At 40.5% G+C, this 14,073-nt stretch overlaps 2 protein-coding genes across 2 annotated transcripts in view; both read left to right on the top strand.

Annotated features, from left to right (window-relative positions):
- il17rd (interleukin 17 receptor D) overlaps positions 1–9,851 on the top strand; it is a 34,177-nt gene extending 24,326 nt beyond the window's left edge. The window contains exons 6-16 of the mRNA XM_085274601.1: positions 138–182; positions 517–668; positions 3,079–3,144; positions 3,295–3,349; positions 4,267–4,377; positions 4,817–5,001; positions 5,107–5,222; positions 5,969–6,217; positions 6,301–6,855; positions 6,974–7,251; positions 7,448–9,851. Coding sequence (XP_085130727.1) covers positions 138–182; positions 517–668; positions 3,079–3,144; positions 3,295–3,349; positions 4,267–4,377; positions 4,817–5,001; positions 5,107–5,222; positions 5,969–6,217; positions 6,301–6,855; positions 6,974–7,251; positions 7,448–7,575 — 1,940 coding nt within the window. The 3' untranslated portion in view covers positions 7,576–9,851. The remainder of the gene's footprint in view (positions 1–137; positions 183–516; positions 669–3,078; positions 3,145–3,294; positions 3,350–4,266; positions 4,378–4,816; positions 5,002–5,106; positions 5,223–5,968; positions 6,218–6,300; positions 6,856–6,973; positions 7,252–7,447) is intronic.
- Positions 9,852–10,312: 461 nt separating this feature from the next.
- The window catches only part of arhgef3 (Rho guanine nucleotide exchange factor (GEF) 3), a 32,449-nt gene continuing 28,688 nt past the window's right edge, over positions 10,313–14,073 (top strand). The window contains exon 1 of the mRNA XM_085274591.1: positions 10,313–10,987. Coding sequence (XP_085130717.1) covers positions 10,953–10,987 — 35 coding nt within the window. The 5' untranslated portion in view covers positions 10,313–10,952. The remainder of the gene's footprint in view (positions 10,988–14,073) is intronic.

The raw sequence follows: 14,073 nt of genomic DNA, 5'->3' as shown, positions 1-14,073 counted from the left end.
CAAGCCAGACTAGTTTTCCCAAAACATCCCCTTTTTTTAATAAGCTGAGACAAAACTGAGGCTGTACAATGAGAACAATAAAACAAACTTTGTAACCATCTCTCTGTGTGTTTTGTTTTTTTGTTGTTTCCTTACAGCGTGTGAAATGCTCCTCGGATCAGACAACCTGGTCTGCAAACCATGTAAGTTCCTCAGTGTCGTCGTCATAACCAGAGCCACATGTAGGCCGACTTAGTCGGGAGCTGGTTACACTACCAAAGCTGGACCCAGCCCCGCCTCGCTCTTAGATCAGTTTATTGTGAATTCGTTTTTGCACAAACGATTCAAGTTTTTCTGTGTAGGTGAAATGATGAGAAATAGGGGAGGCTACGGTGACCTTAAGCAGAAAAAGACAACAATGTGGTCCTACATTTCTGAAATGTTGCTGTATTTTTTGAAAGGTTCTTCTTGTACTTGTTTTATTGCAATATCTAAGAGGTCGTGGGAGTTTAGAGTTCTTATTTCTTGTGTTTGCAGTCTGGACACCAAAGACGCTGAACGTGTCTCAGCTCGGATCGAGCCTTCATGTGGCCTTTGATCAGGCTCCGCCCTCCTTTGGTTTCCATTTCTACTACCTGTACTACAAACTGCGACCGGACGGACCCTCCAAACTGCAGCGCTGCAAACCGGTAAGATCAGCTGTGTTTAATACATTTTGACATCAGTAAAGTTCAGATTTATAAAAGTTTTCTAAAACCCGCCATGTTCGAGCAGGTTTTCGGTGACCTCTAATGAGAAACGTGACAGTTGTTGTAATAAATACTCTAATAAATCTCCGTAAACAGATTCAAATTCAAAGGACTGTGTAGGCGAATGAAAATATACTGGGTAGCAGGAGATGACAGAACCTGAGGAACTGGTATCATATTTAACCCTTTGTAATCACCATTTCCATATCTAGACCAAATAAATTATAGCAATAAGTCTTTCTGCATGCAACCGAACTTAAATATCACGAGATCAGCTGTCCCAGAGCGCTGTTTCCTTTGGTACTCTATCAATCTGACCAGCTGTTAACAACACTTGGAATATACGTTGTCACCGTGAACTACCACGTGGTTTTCAGCAACAGCGGAGAAATGATGTCATTTCCCGAGCAGCTGTAGTATTTATTTTTTTTTTTTCTCCAAGGCCTATCGCAGATCCACTGCGGCTGCTGAAAACTGTTTAACTTTGTGCCTTTGCGCATATAAGCTGAACGCGTAGAACTTTGAGTGCACTACTGGAAATAGTTAATTTTGCTGTACATGCTGTGTTTCTTCAAAGTGCATATGCATTTTATTTTTAATACAGTTTATAAAAATGAGTGCATTACAAACATTTATGAACACACTCAAGCTAAATTTCCTGTTTACAGTTTTGAGGGACACACCCATGACAACTGTGTATCTAGAAAAATGTGTAAAAAAATTCACTTTTAGTAATGTATTTGGTTACTATGGACTTATTACATACACGTTATTAAAATTTGGGCTCTATCAATAAACAGTAAGTTGAATTTCTCAAAAAACAAAGGCAGTACAGCATGTAAAAATATGAAGACAAGCTTGGGTGGACTCTTTCTGTGATAGTTAAACTGGAAGAGGTTATATTGGTGCCTATTGAGTACCTGTAGACCACCAGAGATTTTCTCATGAAAGCTCTTAAGTTTTGTTTGGAAAAAAGGGTTTAATCGTTTGAGGGAAAAAGCTGAATTAAACTGTATGGAAAATTACCAAAGAATGTTTTTTCTTCTTTGTTTTGGAAAGCAGATCAGCTTGTGGGTAAAAAGTGAATGCTGTTGTTTCCAGAGATGTATTTATTTAGATTACAGAAGAGGGTTTACTCTGTCCTTTTTTTTTTTTTTTTTTTTTTTTTTTTGCCACCACAAAAAGAACTGAAATGCTTTTGTTGGTCGCTGCTGAGACCCTGTAAAGACGTGTTTTTATTGAATTCTTTCCTTTCAATAAATACATTTGTTTGGACTTGCCTGAAAAGAACATTTGAGATTGCTGGCCATTGGAGTCCTATCTGAATCTAATAGACATAGGCATCATTGGACCTTATTTTGCTTCACTTGGTGCTTTACAGTTGAGGGGTTCGCGGTAGAGTGTGTGATGCTCTAAAACATGGGCTCTTGTGGCAGATTCACCCTGAAATAGCAAGTTAGCAGTCTGTTACAAACATGTGATTTCTCTGATTCTCCAAACTATTCTCATAGTTTCTTCTAGTATTTTCTGTGAAAATGTGTGTTGTCCCTCCCCCTTCCCGGCTCTATATAATGGTCATATTTTCACTTCGCCTTCACGTGTGGCCAATGTGGAGCAGCTGTAAACACATTTTATTTGCGATGAATTTGATGTGGAAGCCTATAATTTGCCCCTAAATCTCATCCAACCACATCCAGAGTTTCTACCCGATCATGTCCGGACTGGAAGGTGGCATGAAAAGCTTTTGTTCCAGCCTCGTCCTAACTGCATCCTCCTTGATCTCGCTCCAGCAGCTCTTTTCTTTTGTCTGTCTTCGCAGTATCAACACCATCAGGAGACACACACACACACACACACACACACACACACACACACACACACACACACACACACACACAAACGGCACACACACACACACACACACACACACACAAACGGCACACACACACACACACACACACACACACAAACGGCACACACACACACACACACACACACACACACACAGTAACACAGCAACTCCTAAGCAATTTTGTGAAGAATGAAAAAAGGCACACCTGTCCCGTCACTATATCAGGGTTGATATTAAGGCGGCACCAACTCCCCACTGATACTGACACCACTGTTTAATACTTGTACAATAAACTGATGAATATACTGTTCCCATGTGCTTTGAAAACATTTTTAAAACTTCTTTGGCCTTCAGTTGTACCTCCTCTCCTCCTGAGCAGGCTTTTGTTTAAGTGTGTGCGTTGTCAGAAGGAGTTTGGGACTTAATCTGGAAGCTAAAATTTAATTGCAGATGTTAGTCTTTATTGAAAACTAAAGTGTCGTGTTTTACCATTTCCAGGATGTGAATCAGCCCAGAACGACATGTATCCTCCAGGACGTCACTCCAGGGACCTACACTATAGAGGTACATGAATGTAGCACAGAGCTGAGCTCCATTTAGAGCATTCACAGCTGGTTAAACTGGTTTCTGCTGGAGCCTAGTCCTCACCGAAGATGATTTATAGACCAAAAATGATCAGTTTTAAACAGTACTCTCTTCTCTTCTCTTCCTCAGTTGAAAGATGACAGCAACACCACCAGGATGCACACTCAGCACCACGTCAGCCAGGGTGAGATGCACACAACCACACAGTACGCTGTATATAAAAGACGGCCACAGACACCTTGACATCCCACCATTTCATCTTTAGTATTGTTGGGTCTTTAGTTTGATTTAAAAATACACCATTAAGTAAATATTCCTACGATGACTGCACTAAAAATAATTGAGCTGAATCCACTGTGAATAGCCCACCTGTGCAACACTGCTGTTCCTGATTTACTGACAGTCTTAATCCATTTTTTTAAAGCCACTGAGGGGCTGTCATAGTCAGACATTAATGACATGTTTTCAGTGAATGCTCTGGTCTGTCCATGACTCTGTATATCATCTTACCACATGCTGAGCACAGGGCATTGTCCACATTGAGGAAATAGACTACAATAAAATACAATGACATGTTGGCAGCCAGAAAGGAGTTTGCCTCTTCACTAATTTGTCAGCTCATTAAGGATCTCTGACTTTTCTGATTTCTTTAACTTATAATAAAAAATTAGCACCACCTAGTGGCTGGAGGTGTAACTACAAACCAAAATTGATTCTACACAACAAAGGGGTCCAAGGTGAATTTTAGGAAAATAAAGTTCAGCATCCTGCTTCCCCCCAGTTTAAAAAAGTATGTTGGACATTAGAATGCCTCCCGGTAGCCTCCCTGTAGAAGTTTTCCTGGCACGCTCAACTGAGACGAAACCCCGACATAGATCCAGAACCCACTGGAGAGATTGTGTATCCACTGGATCTAGAAACGAGTCAGGATTACTCCAGGAATCAGTTCTCATTGTGTGCACACAATGAAACATCAACTTCAGTTCAGACCTATTGACTCTGCCCTGCCCACTACTATCATTTTTTTGTGGCAAAGAAATACTGAAATAACAGTCTGATCTAATTGCCTCACAAATGGGTATGTTTGTTTCCATCCTCCAGTCCACTCCCCCTGGGCGGGACCTATCCGTGCCATGGCCATCACGGTGCCGCTGGTTGTCATGTCAGCATTTGCAACCCTCTTCACAGTCATGTGTCGCAAGAAGCAGCAAGGTGAGGGGAACCATGATTCATATTTTAAGGGGCTCAGTTTCTTCCCATTTTAACATTGTTAGTAATGATTAGTGATAGTGATCATCTGCTGTGTAAATGACTTTCTTTCCTTTAGACAGCAACTGGCCCCAGATTTACTATCTTGAGAGGTGTACACAGTATAAAGCAATTACCCTTGTAAACCTTTGCATTACAAAAGGGTGAGAATATATAAGTGTTACTTCTTTCCACTCCTTTTCAAGCACTTGTACTAGAAGACAGTATTAGCTGTATTCATGCTCGGAATAAATAATCAGTCAATCAATCAATGTGACTGCACGACATCCCCGTTATCTTAATGTTTTTGTCATTTGTCATTCAAATGCAGTTGCCGAATTTCGGTCACCATACTTTAAATTTATGGCTGCATTTTAAAACAATCCTCTCTTCCCTCCTTTAGAAAACATCTACAGTCAGCTGGATGAGGAGAGCAGCGAGTCGTCCAATCACAGCGCAGCACTGACCACTGAGCGGCCGTGGCCCCGCCCCAAAGTCTTCATCTGCTACTCGAACAGAGACTGTCCCAAACACACCAGTGTCATCCAGAGCTTCGCCTTCTTCCTGCAGGACTTCTGCTGCTGTGAGGTGAGACGATCATGAAGAAGAAACTGAGGACCACTAAAAGACTTGGAGGAAAAAAATATAGAAAACATGAAAAAAATCAATCTGATTATTTTCACTCATGTTCAGGTTGTGTTGGACCTGTGGGAACACCTGGAGATGTGCAAAGAGGGTCAGATGTCATGGCTCAGCAGACAGCTGGATGAAGCAAACTTCATCATCACCGTCTGTTCCAAAGGCCTGCGGTACTCACCTTACCCTCCTGTTTCTATAGAAAAATAAGCAGACAATCACATTTATTAGAATTTAGATTTCATTAGTTTGATTTGGTTTTATTTATTTTTTATGCTTAATTTTTACGAGTGTACAGTATAATTTTAATTAGTCTTTGTTTCTGAAGTCTCATTCTTCTTTTTTAAATTTAGCCAGGGAGACTTCTCCTCCCTGGCTCAGAGTGAATGTTTTCTTCATATTTAATTGTATTTTTTTGTGAATATTACAGTTGAGGCGCTGAAAGTGCCTTCAGCTGCAGTTCCTCAAATGGCCACTAGATGCCTCTAACACTTATCAAAAGTAAACATCAGAATTTGAACTAACAAATAAGTCAGGGGTTCAGTAGTTACTTTATAGTAAAATCTTTTAAAATTGTTGAATTAAAACACAAAATGTGTTGAAGATGCTGATGCATATATGATTTAATTTATGGTAGGCTCACAGGTTTCTAAACCTAATTGACGAGTGTGTCACCCCTCTGTCCCACCTCTTTTTACAGGTGTCATGTTTTCTTCATTGTGTGTTCACTTGTTTCCGTCTTTCCTTTGGTCTCTCTTGTCTTCTTGCCATACCCATGTGCCTTTTCCTCTTCAAGAACATTTCAGGTTTCTAAAATACAAAAAATGTTAAGTAAGGAGTCAACTAAAAATGTACCTTTATTCTTTTCCTTACCATATTTTTTTCAACCCCTTTTGTCATAACTGTTGTTTTTTTGCAGCTATTATGTGGAAAAGAAGAGCCGTCGAGGGAAGACGCCAGTGAGCCGCCGTAGTAATGGCAGCAGCTCTTCGATTACTGCGGTTGGTGGGGACCTGTTCATTGTGGCGGTTGCCATGATTGCTGAGAAGCTGCGGCAGGCGAAGCAAAGCGAAGACAGCGGGGCACAGGAGATGAACCGATACATGGCAGTTTACTTTGACTATTCTACAGAAAGCGACATCCCCACCATGCTGAGTCTGGCTACCAGGTAAAGACGGGAACAATGAATACAAACTTTAATGAAAATGATAAATACTTGCAGCCTGATAAATAATTTCATTTCCTGTTTAGGTTCAAGCTGATGGACCAGCTGCCTCAGCTCTTCAGTCGGTTCCATTCGAGTCATTCCAGTCTGACTGATCGTGAGCAGCAGCCTCTTAACATTTCCCGCAGGAACTATTTCAGAAGCAAGTCCGGGCGCTCGCTCTACGTTTCCATCTGCAACATGCACCAGCACATCAGCCAGAACCCCGACTGGTTCGAAAAGCAGCTTGCTCCTGCTGGAGCATCCTCTACCTCTCCTGACTCTTCCTCCAAACATCCGTCTCTCGCTGCTGTCCAGGCTCCGAGCCTTCCGCCCAAACCTTCCTGCTCCTTGTCATCTCAGGCTGAGCAGAGGTTTGACTCTGGCTTGGTGCTGAATGAGGTGGTGGTGCGAATGCCATCGCTGGAGAGTGGGGAGGGCGTGATGGGGAGGAACGTACTCCAGCTGGCCCATGGTTCCAGCCCTGATCCCAACCTTTGCCCGAGTCCCAGTTCCACCCCTGACCCCTGTCCCAGTCCTGGTGTCTGTCCCAGTCCAGACCTACCACACTCTTCTCTGTTCATGCTAGATCCCAATTCAAGGTAAAGGAAAGTGTGTTACACCTCATTTTTGTTTTCTTTTAATTTCACTGATATAACAGCAGGTAACATATAACTATTATTATTATTATTCTGACTGCAGATGCTTTTTCTGTTACAGGTCTGCTTCTGGAATATCTGGACTGTTATCCGAAGACTCTTCCTCCTCCTTGTCCTCCTCTGGTCCTTCCATCCTCCAGGATGGCATTTCCCCTGGTCAGGGACAGGCTGATGAAGGCCGCCCCACTGTTCCAGAGATCCCCCCACCTCGTGATTCAGGCATCTATGATTCATCTGTTCCTTCATCAGAGCTTTCTATTCCCTTAATGGACGGACTGTCACATGACCAGGCAGACTCCTCCTCCCTGGCTGAGAGTGAATCATCTTTCTATGGTTTGAGTAAGGCCTCAACCTCAACAGATGTTTTATAAAATCGAACTTTGCTGTTTGTTCTGTAGAAAAAGCAACATTTTCAATAACATGCATGTGCCAAATTTCCCTGACTTATGTCCTCATGTGACTTTTGCACAAAGGTAAATGATTCTTAAAGACTGAAGGTGATCATGGTGCTCACACTTGGCTATGTGTCTTTCAGGTGATGAAGAGGCACCCGCTGCCACATCGCTCAGCTGCAGCGCTGCCACGGTGTGCAAAGCTGAGCTGCACCACCATCATCACCTCGAGCAAAATGATGCTGTTCTCACACCTGTGGCATCGTTGTAGGGGTATGCCTTCAGCCAATCAAAAGAAGGCTAGCCTGGTGATGTCATCTTGTAAATCAATGTGGCAACTTGGACCAAAAAGTTGCCTTTGTGAAGAAGGCGAAGCTGGAAGAACCGGAGTGGGAAGCAGAAACTGAGTTCTGGAATGCTGATCTGTCATAACTATGTTAATCACTGAGTTCTAGAACACTATTCCATGGTAACTATGGTAGCCACTATGTTGTAAAACACTTGACCATAGTGACCATGGTAACCTTTGAATTCTAGAATGTTGATAAATAGCTATGAAAACTATGGAACCACTGAATTCTATAACAGTATTCTTTTGTAACTGTGGTACCACTGTGTTCTAGAACAGTAATGACTGTGATTGCTATAGTAGCCACTGTGTTCTAGAGCAGTATTTCCTGGTAATTGTGCTAATCACTGATTACGAGAAAACTTTGGTAATTGCAGTTCTTTTTTCTTTTTTTTTGTCCACTGGAGGATTTTTGAAGGACTGGAACTCCAGATGTTGGCAGAGGTGACCGTTTCAAACCAAAGATGGCTTCAGGCCACAGTGTCCTGATTGGCAGACAGAAATGTATGACTTGATGTCAGGTACCAAAACGTGATGCTGTAACAAACCAGCTGTTCCAGTACTGTTTTGATGTGAAAATGCAAGATAAAGCAGAACCTGATCAAAGAGTTTACTTGCTGCCCAGGACTGTCAAAGCAGTTCTTACTTAAAGCTGCTGAATGTATAAACACCTTAAAGACATCAGTCAGCACTTTTGGACCAAACACTTCTGGGAAACTCCCTCAGAGTAACTGCTCCACAGAAGTGCATACCATCAAGGACACTTTTTTTTCCTTTTTCTGTTTGCATTCACACCTTCGGTAAAAATGCTAGCATGAAGTTTGACCCACTTGGCTGCTGTCATAGCAACAGCTATCACAATTACATAATGGAGAACACGGTGGTTGGAGCTGTATGTTTGTTGTGTGACTTTTTTCATAACAGCGATGGCATTAGAAAGGGGACAGATATAGACTTTCTAGAGGGAAGCACCAATTCTGGGCTTTTCCAGTGACCACAGCTGTTATTGCTGCAGATAACCAAACAAATCTTCCCTATTCTCTGACCAAACATGTTATCAAGTAAACCAAAACAGTTCAGATCTGCTTTGGTTGTGGTGATTCTTGTAACTCAGTTTCAGTCTCTTTGTTTTCTCTCTGTTTTGCTTATCGGTGTATCAAGTCGAGAGGAAAATCTAGTAAAGATTTCACATTTCTTCTGCCACATACAGGCTGGACTTAACAGATGCTTTATTTGTCTACTGTCTTTCATTTTTAGTAATCTCTGGCTTACATAGGTAATGTTTACTATTCCTATTTTATCATGGCGATTGCATTACTGAAAAGGTTCCTCTTGTGCTTTACTTAAGAGTGAAAAAAGGTCCTTTGCCCTTTTAGTTCTTGCATTATGCAAAAATACAAAAAAAGGGGGACTGCTTTGATGTAATATTATTTTGTATTATCATGATTTAAGACCAAATACTGAAAGAACTTATACTATAAGATAAAGAATCAGATGAAGCTTGTTTAAGAGGTGCCTTTTTTATTTAAATGTGCCCACTTGTTTCTTGAAAGACATTTGCATCATAAAGAGAAACCTTCTTCAAAAGCACATCTTGTTTTGAAATACTTCAAACATACTCATGCCTTATATTTGTTGACAAAGATTTATTGTTGGTGTAACAAAGTAACATGACCACTATTATCGGATCATAAAATCGAATATTTTGTTTAAAGAAGTGACATAAATGTTAGTACACCTTGCTAACGTTATGTACAATGATGGAAGACTATCATTTACGTGAACAAAGTATTTTGCTTTTTGAGTTTTTCTTTTTAAAAATTGTTTTCTAGCTCAAGAGAGTGAGTTGCTGCTGAATGCGTGAGTGAGGATTTCTGGTTCATCTGCAGGTTTGAGTTGGCTGGAAGGGACGATGTAACATTTCCTACTTGTAAATATAACTTTTATTTTTCTCTGGAAATGTTTGATATGATTTTGTATAGTTAGACTTTTATTTTAGTAAGCTACTTGTTTTTAGAAATTGTACTGTTTTATAGTACCTTTTATATAGAAAATAAAAAATCCTTATTAAAAAAAGTTATTTCTATTTTCTTTCTTTTCATGACTTTCTGCTGGGGATGATTTGGATATGAGCAAGCTTTTATTGTAGCAAAATATAATTTGGATCAAAATATCCTTTATGGCTGATCGTACTCTGACATGCTTCAAGCTGACTAACAGGTTTTAGTTTCTTGTGGTGAAACAAACACTCTTCCCTGATATAAAGGCCACTGGACAGCTCTATAGTTTGTGAGCTGTGAGGCATCCAGGCTTAAATAAACAGAAGCTACTAAAACTCAGATGTTCTACAAACAGCCTGCTTTTATTTTCAGAATAAAAGCTTAAACCCTGGCATGGTTTAGAGATGATTAACAATTAATTTAAAAAAGATTTGAGAATTCAGTAGGCTACATACTGAAAGCTTGGAGGAAACAAAAGTATCAATTCTATTGCACTAATATCAGTCCGATAACAATACCAACTTTGCTATTGATAATATAAACATTTGGATTATTCTGCCCACCTCTAGTTTGAACTTTTGGATATGTATGAGGTCATAGAGAGCAGATATAATATGGTCATCTTTGGCATAGAAGCTCCACCCACCTGCTGCTCAAACCTCTGTTTTTATGAGTGAGTATCATCCAGTCAGGAGAAAATTGGTGTAAAGGTGGAAGAACTAATACAGCTTGTTTGAGAGGATTTGTGGTGCTGCAACCAAGGAGCAGAGTCTTTTTTTTTTTTTTTGACTGAATCATGCAAAGCTACTGTAGAATAAAAATAAGCCTGATCTGGAAATGCATAATACTACTTTGCATTACAACAAATGTTAAACTATTTGTTCTTGATAGTCTCTGTTTTTCAATTTTTCCTCAATGCATTCTAAAACACATTTAATATGTTAATGTTAAATGTGAGTAAGATCTTGAGTAATATCTCATTTTATCTTCAAAGTCAACCCATGCTTTTATTTTGAAGGCGAGGTTCGAAGGAAGGCGCTGCTCAGACTCGGCTGTACAGAAAAAGGAAGGATTTATCGCTCTCAGGTTGTTATCCGGCACAAATCTTCGCACTGAAGCTGGACTTTCATTTATTTTAAGAAGAAACTTTTGTTTTCACTCACCGGAAGAGCTAAACTCACTGAAGCAGCTGATCCGACTGCTGTTTTTGTTTAATCAGGGGTTTTTTTGTTGGTTTTTTTTTTTTTTTTTTTTTTAAAGAGGGTTTGTTTTCGGCTCGTTGGGAGGAGCTGCAGTCCGATGCAGGCAGGTGATGGATGTCAGCGGGGTTCGAGGTGAGGGGAAGCTCCTCTGTGAAGCTTGAGATGTTTTTTCTGAAGTTTTTTGGTAAAGAAAATGTATTAAAAGTTTCGGGGAAAGACATGCAATTCTATGATTAACCCTATCACTGCCGGTGTGTGTTTAATTATAAGGTGTTATTATACATGTGGAAGATTTAAAGTCAAGAGACTCTGAAGAGGCAGTCAGTCTACCAAAGAGAGAAAAAACTGAAAGAAAGAGGTTTTTATTGCTGCTTCATGAGTCACAAGTTTGCATGAGGGTGACTTATAGCTTGTGCAAACACACACACACAACACACACAAGACTCAAAGTCTATCTCTGTGAGGACCCCGAGCCTTACCCCTGAACTTAACCTGCATGGACCTCATTCACCTCATTCAATTCTGAGCCATAAAAGAAAGCTTTCAAGCACCAAAAGACAGGATCTCTGTTTTCCCAAGCTGTAAAACTCAAGCTAGTGCTAGCAAAAAGGAATACACACACACACACACACACACACACACACACACAGGCTTCTGTCCTTGAGGCCCTTGCTATGATTTTAACCTGTACCACACAGTACATTTCAGATAAACAGCCTTCTGCAGACAGTTTGACTCTCTGACAGTTTGGTGTGAGCTGATGTTTGTTTGCTGTTTAAGTCACAGTTTTCTGATACTGTTGAATTAGCAGCTGAAGCTCTGGAGTGATGTGATGTTATGCTAGTTCGTGTTAGTTTTGGTTACTTAAATGCAAAATAGCATTTGTTGAAGCTGGTGTTTACCCACGCTGCTCCAGGATGATCTCATAAAGAACTTCCTCGGTCTTCATAAATGTTCAGTGAGGTTGAGATCATGTGATTGCAGGGAAATTCATGTTTGCTGGGACGCCTACTTTGGTTTTTAAGTAGTTCTTCAAGGCTTTGATGTGTGTTTGGGCCTCATTATCCCGCTGCTGTGCGAATCCCACTCCACAAATATCAAACCAGAAGGTGGAGCGAGTCTCTGAAGGATGGAGAGCTGCTTCTCTTCGGATTCAGTGTGGCGGTGTGGATTCATAGTCCTTCTAGAAGCAAGCCTCTCTATTTGGACAGTTATTTTTTTTTATAAGTATCAGCTGAACTAACTTCTAATTTAGCTGTTCATTGGGAGCTCAAATCAGAAGTTGCTCTAAAACAAGCTTTTAAAAAAAATCTTCTGCTCACAAAATTATACTTCCATAACCATATTTGGTGCAGGTGTCCTACTCTGTGAGGCAGGCAGTAAACACAGCGTAGAAGTCAGTGTCTGAGTTTTAACATTAGCCGCCCTGTGCCCTCATACAGATGTGTTATATTTGGAATTTGGTGCTTCATAAAGACTTTAAACATTTGAAATGGTAGAAGTATTTACGTCATATATGTAAAGTACAAACGTTATATATAAATTAAAATGACTGAGTATGAGGATCGTAGCATAATCACTGAAAAAAAAGTCACTTTATTGCTGCAGTGAGAGATTATTTGAATATCCTGGATGCTACTTCATCCATATAAATACAGGATAATTTATCACCTTTCAGTAACTTCAAAATTATAACTAGCTAAAGGTTTTAGATAAGTTATAGAGTACAAACTAAAATATTAGTGTAGCATAGAAATATTTAAATAAACAAAAAGTACTTGAGATATGTTCCACCACGGTCATTTTCATGCTCTCATCCATTGGGAATTTTAAAATTAAGACAGTATAGCATTGAAAAATTTTACCCACTGGTGATCTCTAACTGGCATTCATCATAGACTGTAGTTTTTCTTCTTCTGCTGTGACTAAAGGTAGTCCCACCTTATCCCTAGCATCCCCTTCTTCACTACATCCATGAGTCTTCTCTTGGTCTTCCTCTTCTTCCTCTGACTGGTAGCTCTGTCTTCAACATTGCTTGAGTAGTATATCCACTATCCCTCCTCAAAACTCATTTCACTCACTCGGTTCACCCTGAGTGGTGCCTCTGATGTTCTCATTTCTAACCTTGTCCAATCTAGTCACTGCCAGTGAAGATCTTAACATGTTCAGCTCGGCGTCCTATCTTTTGGTCATTGTCACTGTGTCCAAACCATACGTCATAGCAGGCCTCACTCACTTGTCTTGTAAACCTTCCCTTTCTTTCTTGCTGCCATCATTCTGTCACAGCTGCTCCACACTGCCTCCACTCTCTTCTACAGCTCTCTTGTGCTCTGTCCATTGCTTTGGATGGTTGATCTCAAGTGTTTATTCCTCACAGCTTCACTGTTACTTCACTGTTTCATCTGCCTCCCACTCACTTGTACACATGTATTATGCTTTATTTCTGCTGAATTTCAGTCCCTTTCTTATTTCCAGAGCAAGCCTCTGTCCAGAGGATACATCAGATACCTTTCTGGAAGTTTCTCTCAGCACTACAGCTGTACTTTCACACTCTTCTTGTAACTCTTAACTACAACTTTCAGCCTCTGTCTTCACTCACTTCCTCTTTTTGATTTCCAAAGTAATCCTACAGACTGTTATCCAGTGCTGTTTTGCTACAGTCTCCCCTGACACCATCTCACAGTCTCCTGTGTCTTTAAATGGCACCTTCTGCATAAGCTGTTGTCCACCTGCCCGCACCTTCCTCCATTCTTTTATGTCACTCGATGTTCCTCCCTCTTCTTGAAGCGGATATTTGCCACAGCCATTTCCATCCTTTTTCAAAATCCACCACCATTTGTGTTTTTCTGCCTTTCTCTATTTGACGCCATACCTAACCTACCTTCTCATCACCTCCTCATCACCTATGGTCCCTTTGCTTTTATGTCAATTGAAGTCTACTTTAATCAACAGTCTTTCTCTGCTGACATCCAGCCTGTGGCTCATATTCACTGACAGCATTCAACATCACCCCTTCTATTTAAAAGGGAGTTTTCCCTTCCCACTGTCGCCAAAGTGCTTGCACATAGGGGGTAATATGATTGTTGGGTTTTTCTCTGTATGTGTTATTGTAGGGTCTACCTTACAATATAAAGTGCCTTGAGGAGACTGTTGTTGTGATTTGGCGCTGTATAAATAAAATTGAATTGAAATGGAACTGAATATTTCAAGCCTCACAC

The sequence above is a fragment of the Mchenga conophoros genome, linkage group LG5 (assembly GCF_057382185.1).
Source record: "Mchenga conophoros isolate Kocher_MC1m ecotype Shallow Benthic linkage group LG5, M_conophoros_male_GT1.1, whole genome shotgun sequence".
Lineage (NCBI taxonomy): Eukaryota > Metazoa > Chordata > Actinopteri > Cichliformes > Cichlidae > Mchenga > Mchenga conophoros.
The sequence above is the reverse complement of the archived record's forward strand: the minus strand, read 5'-3'. Positions and strand labels throughout refer to the sequence as shown.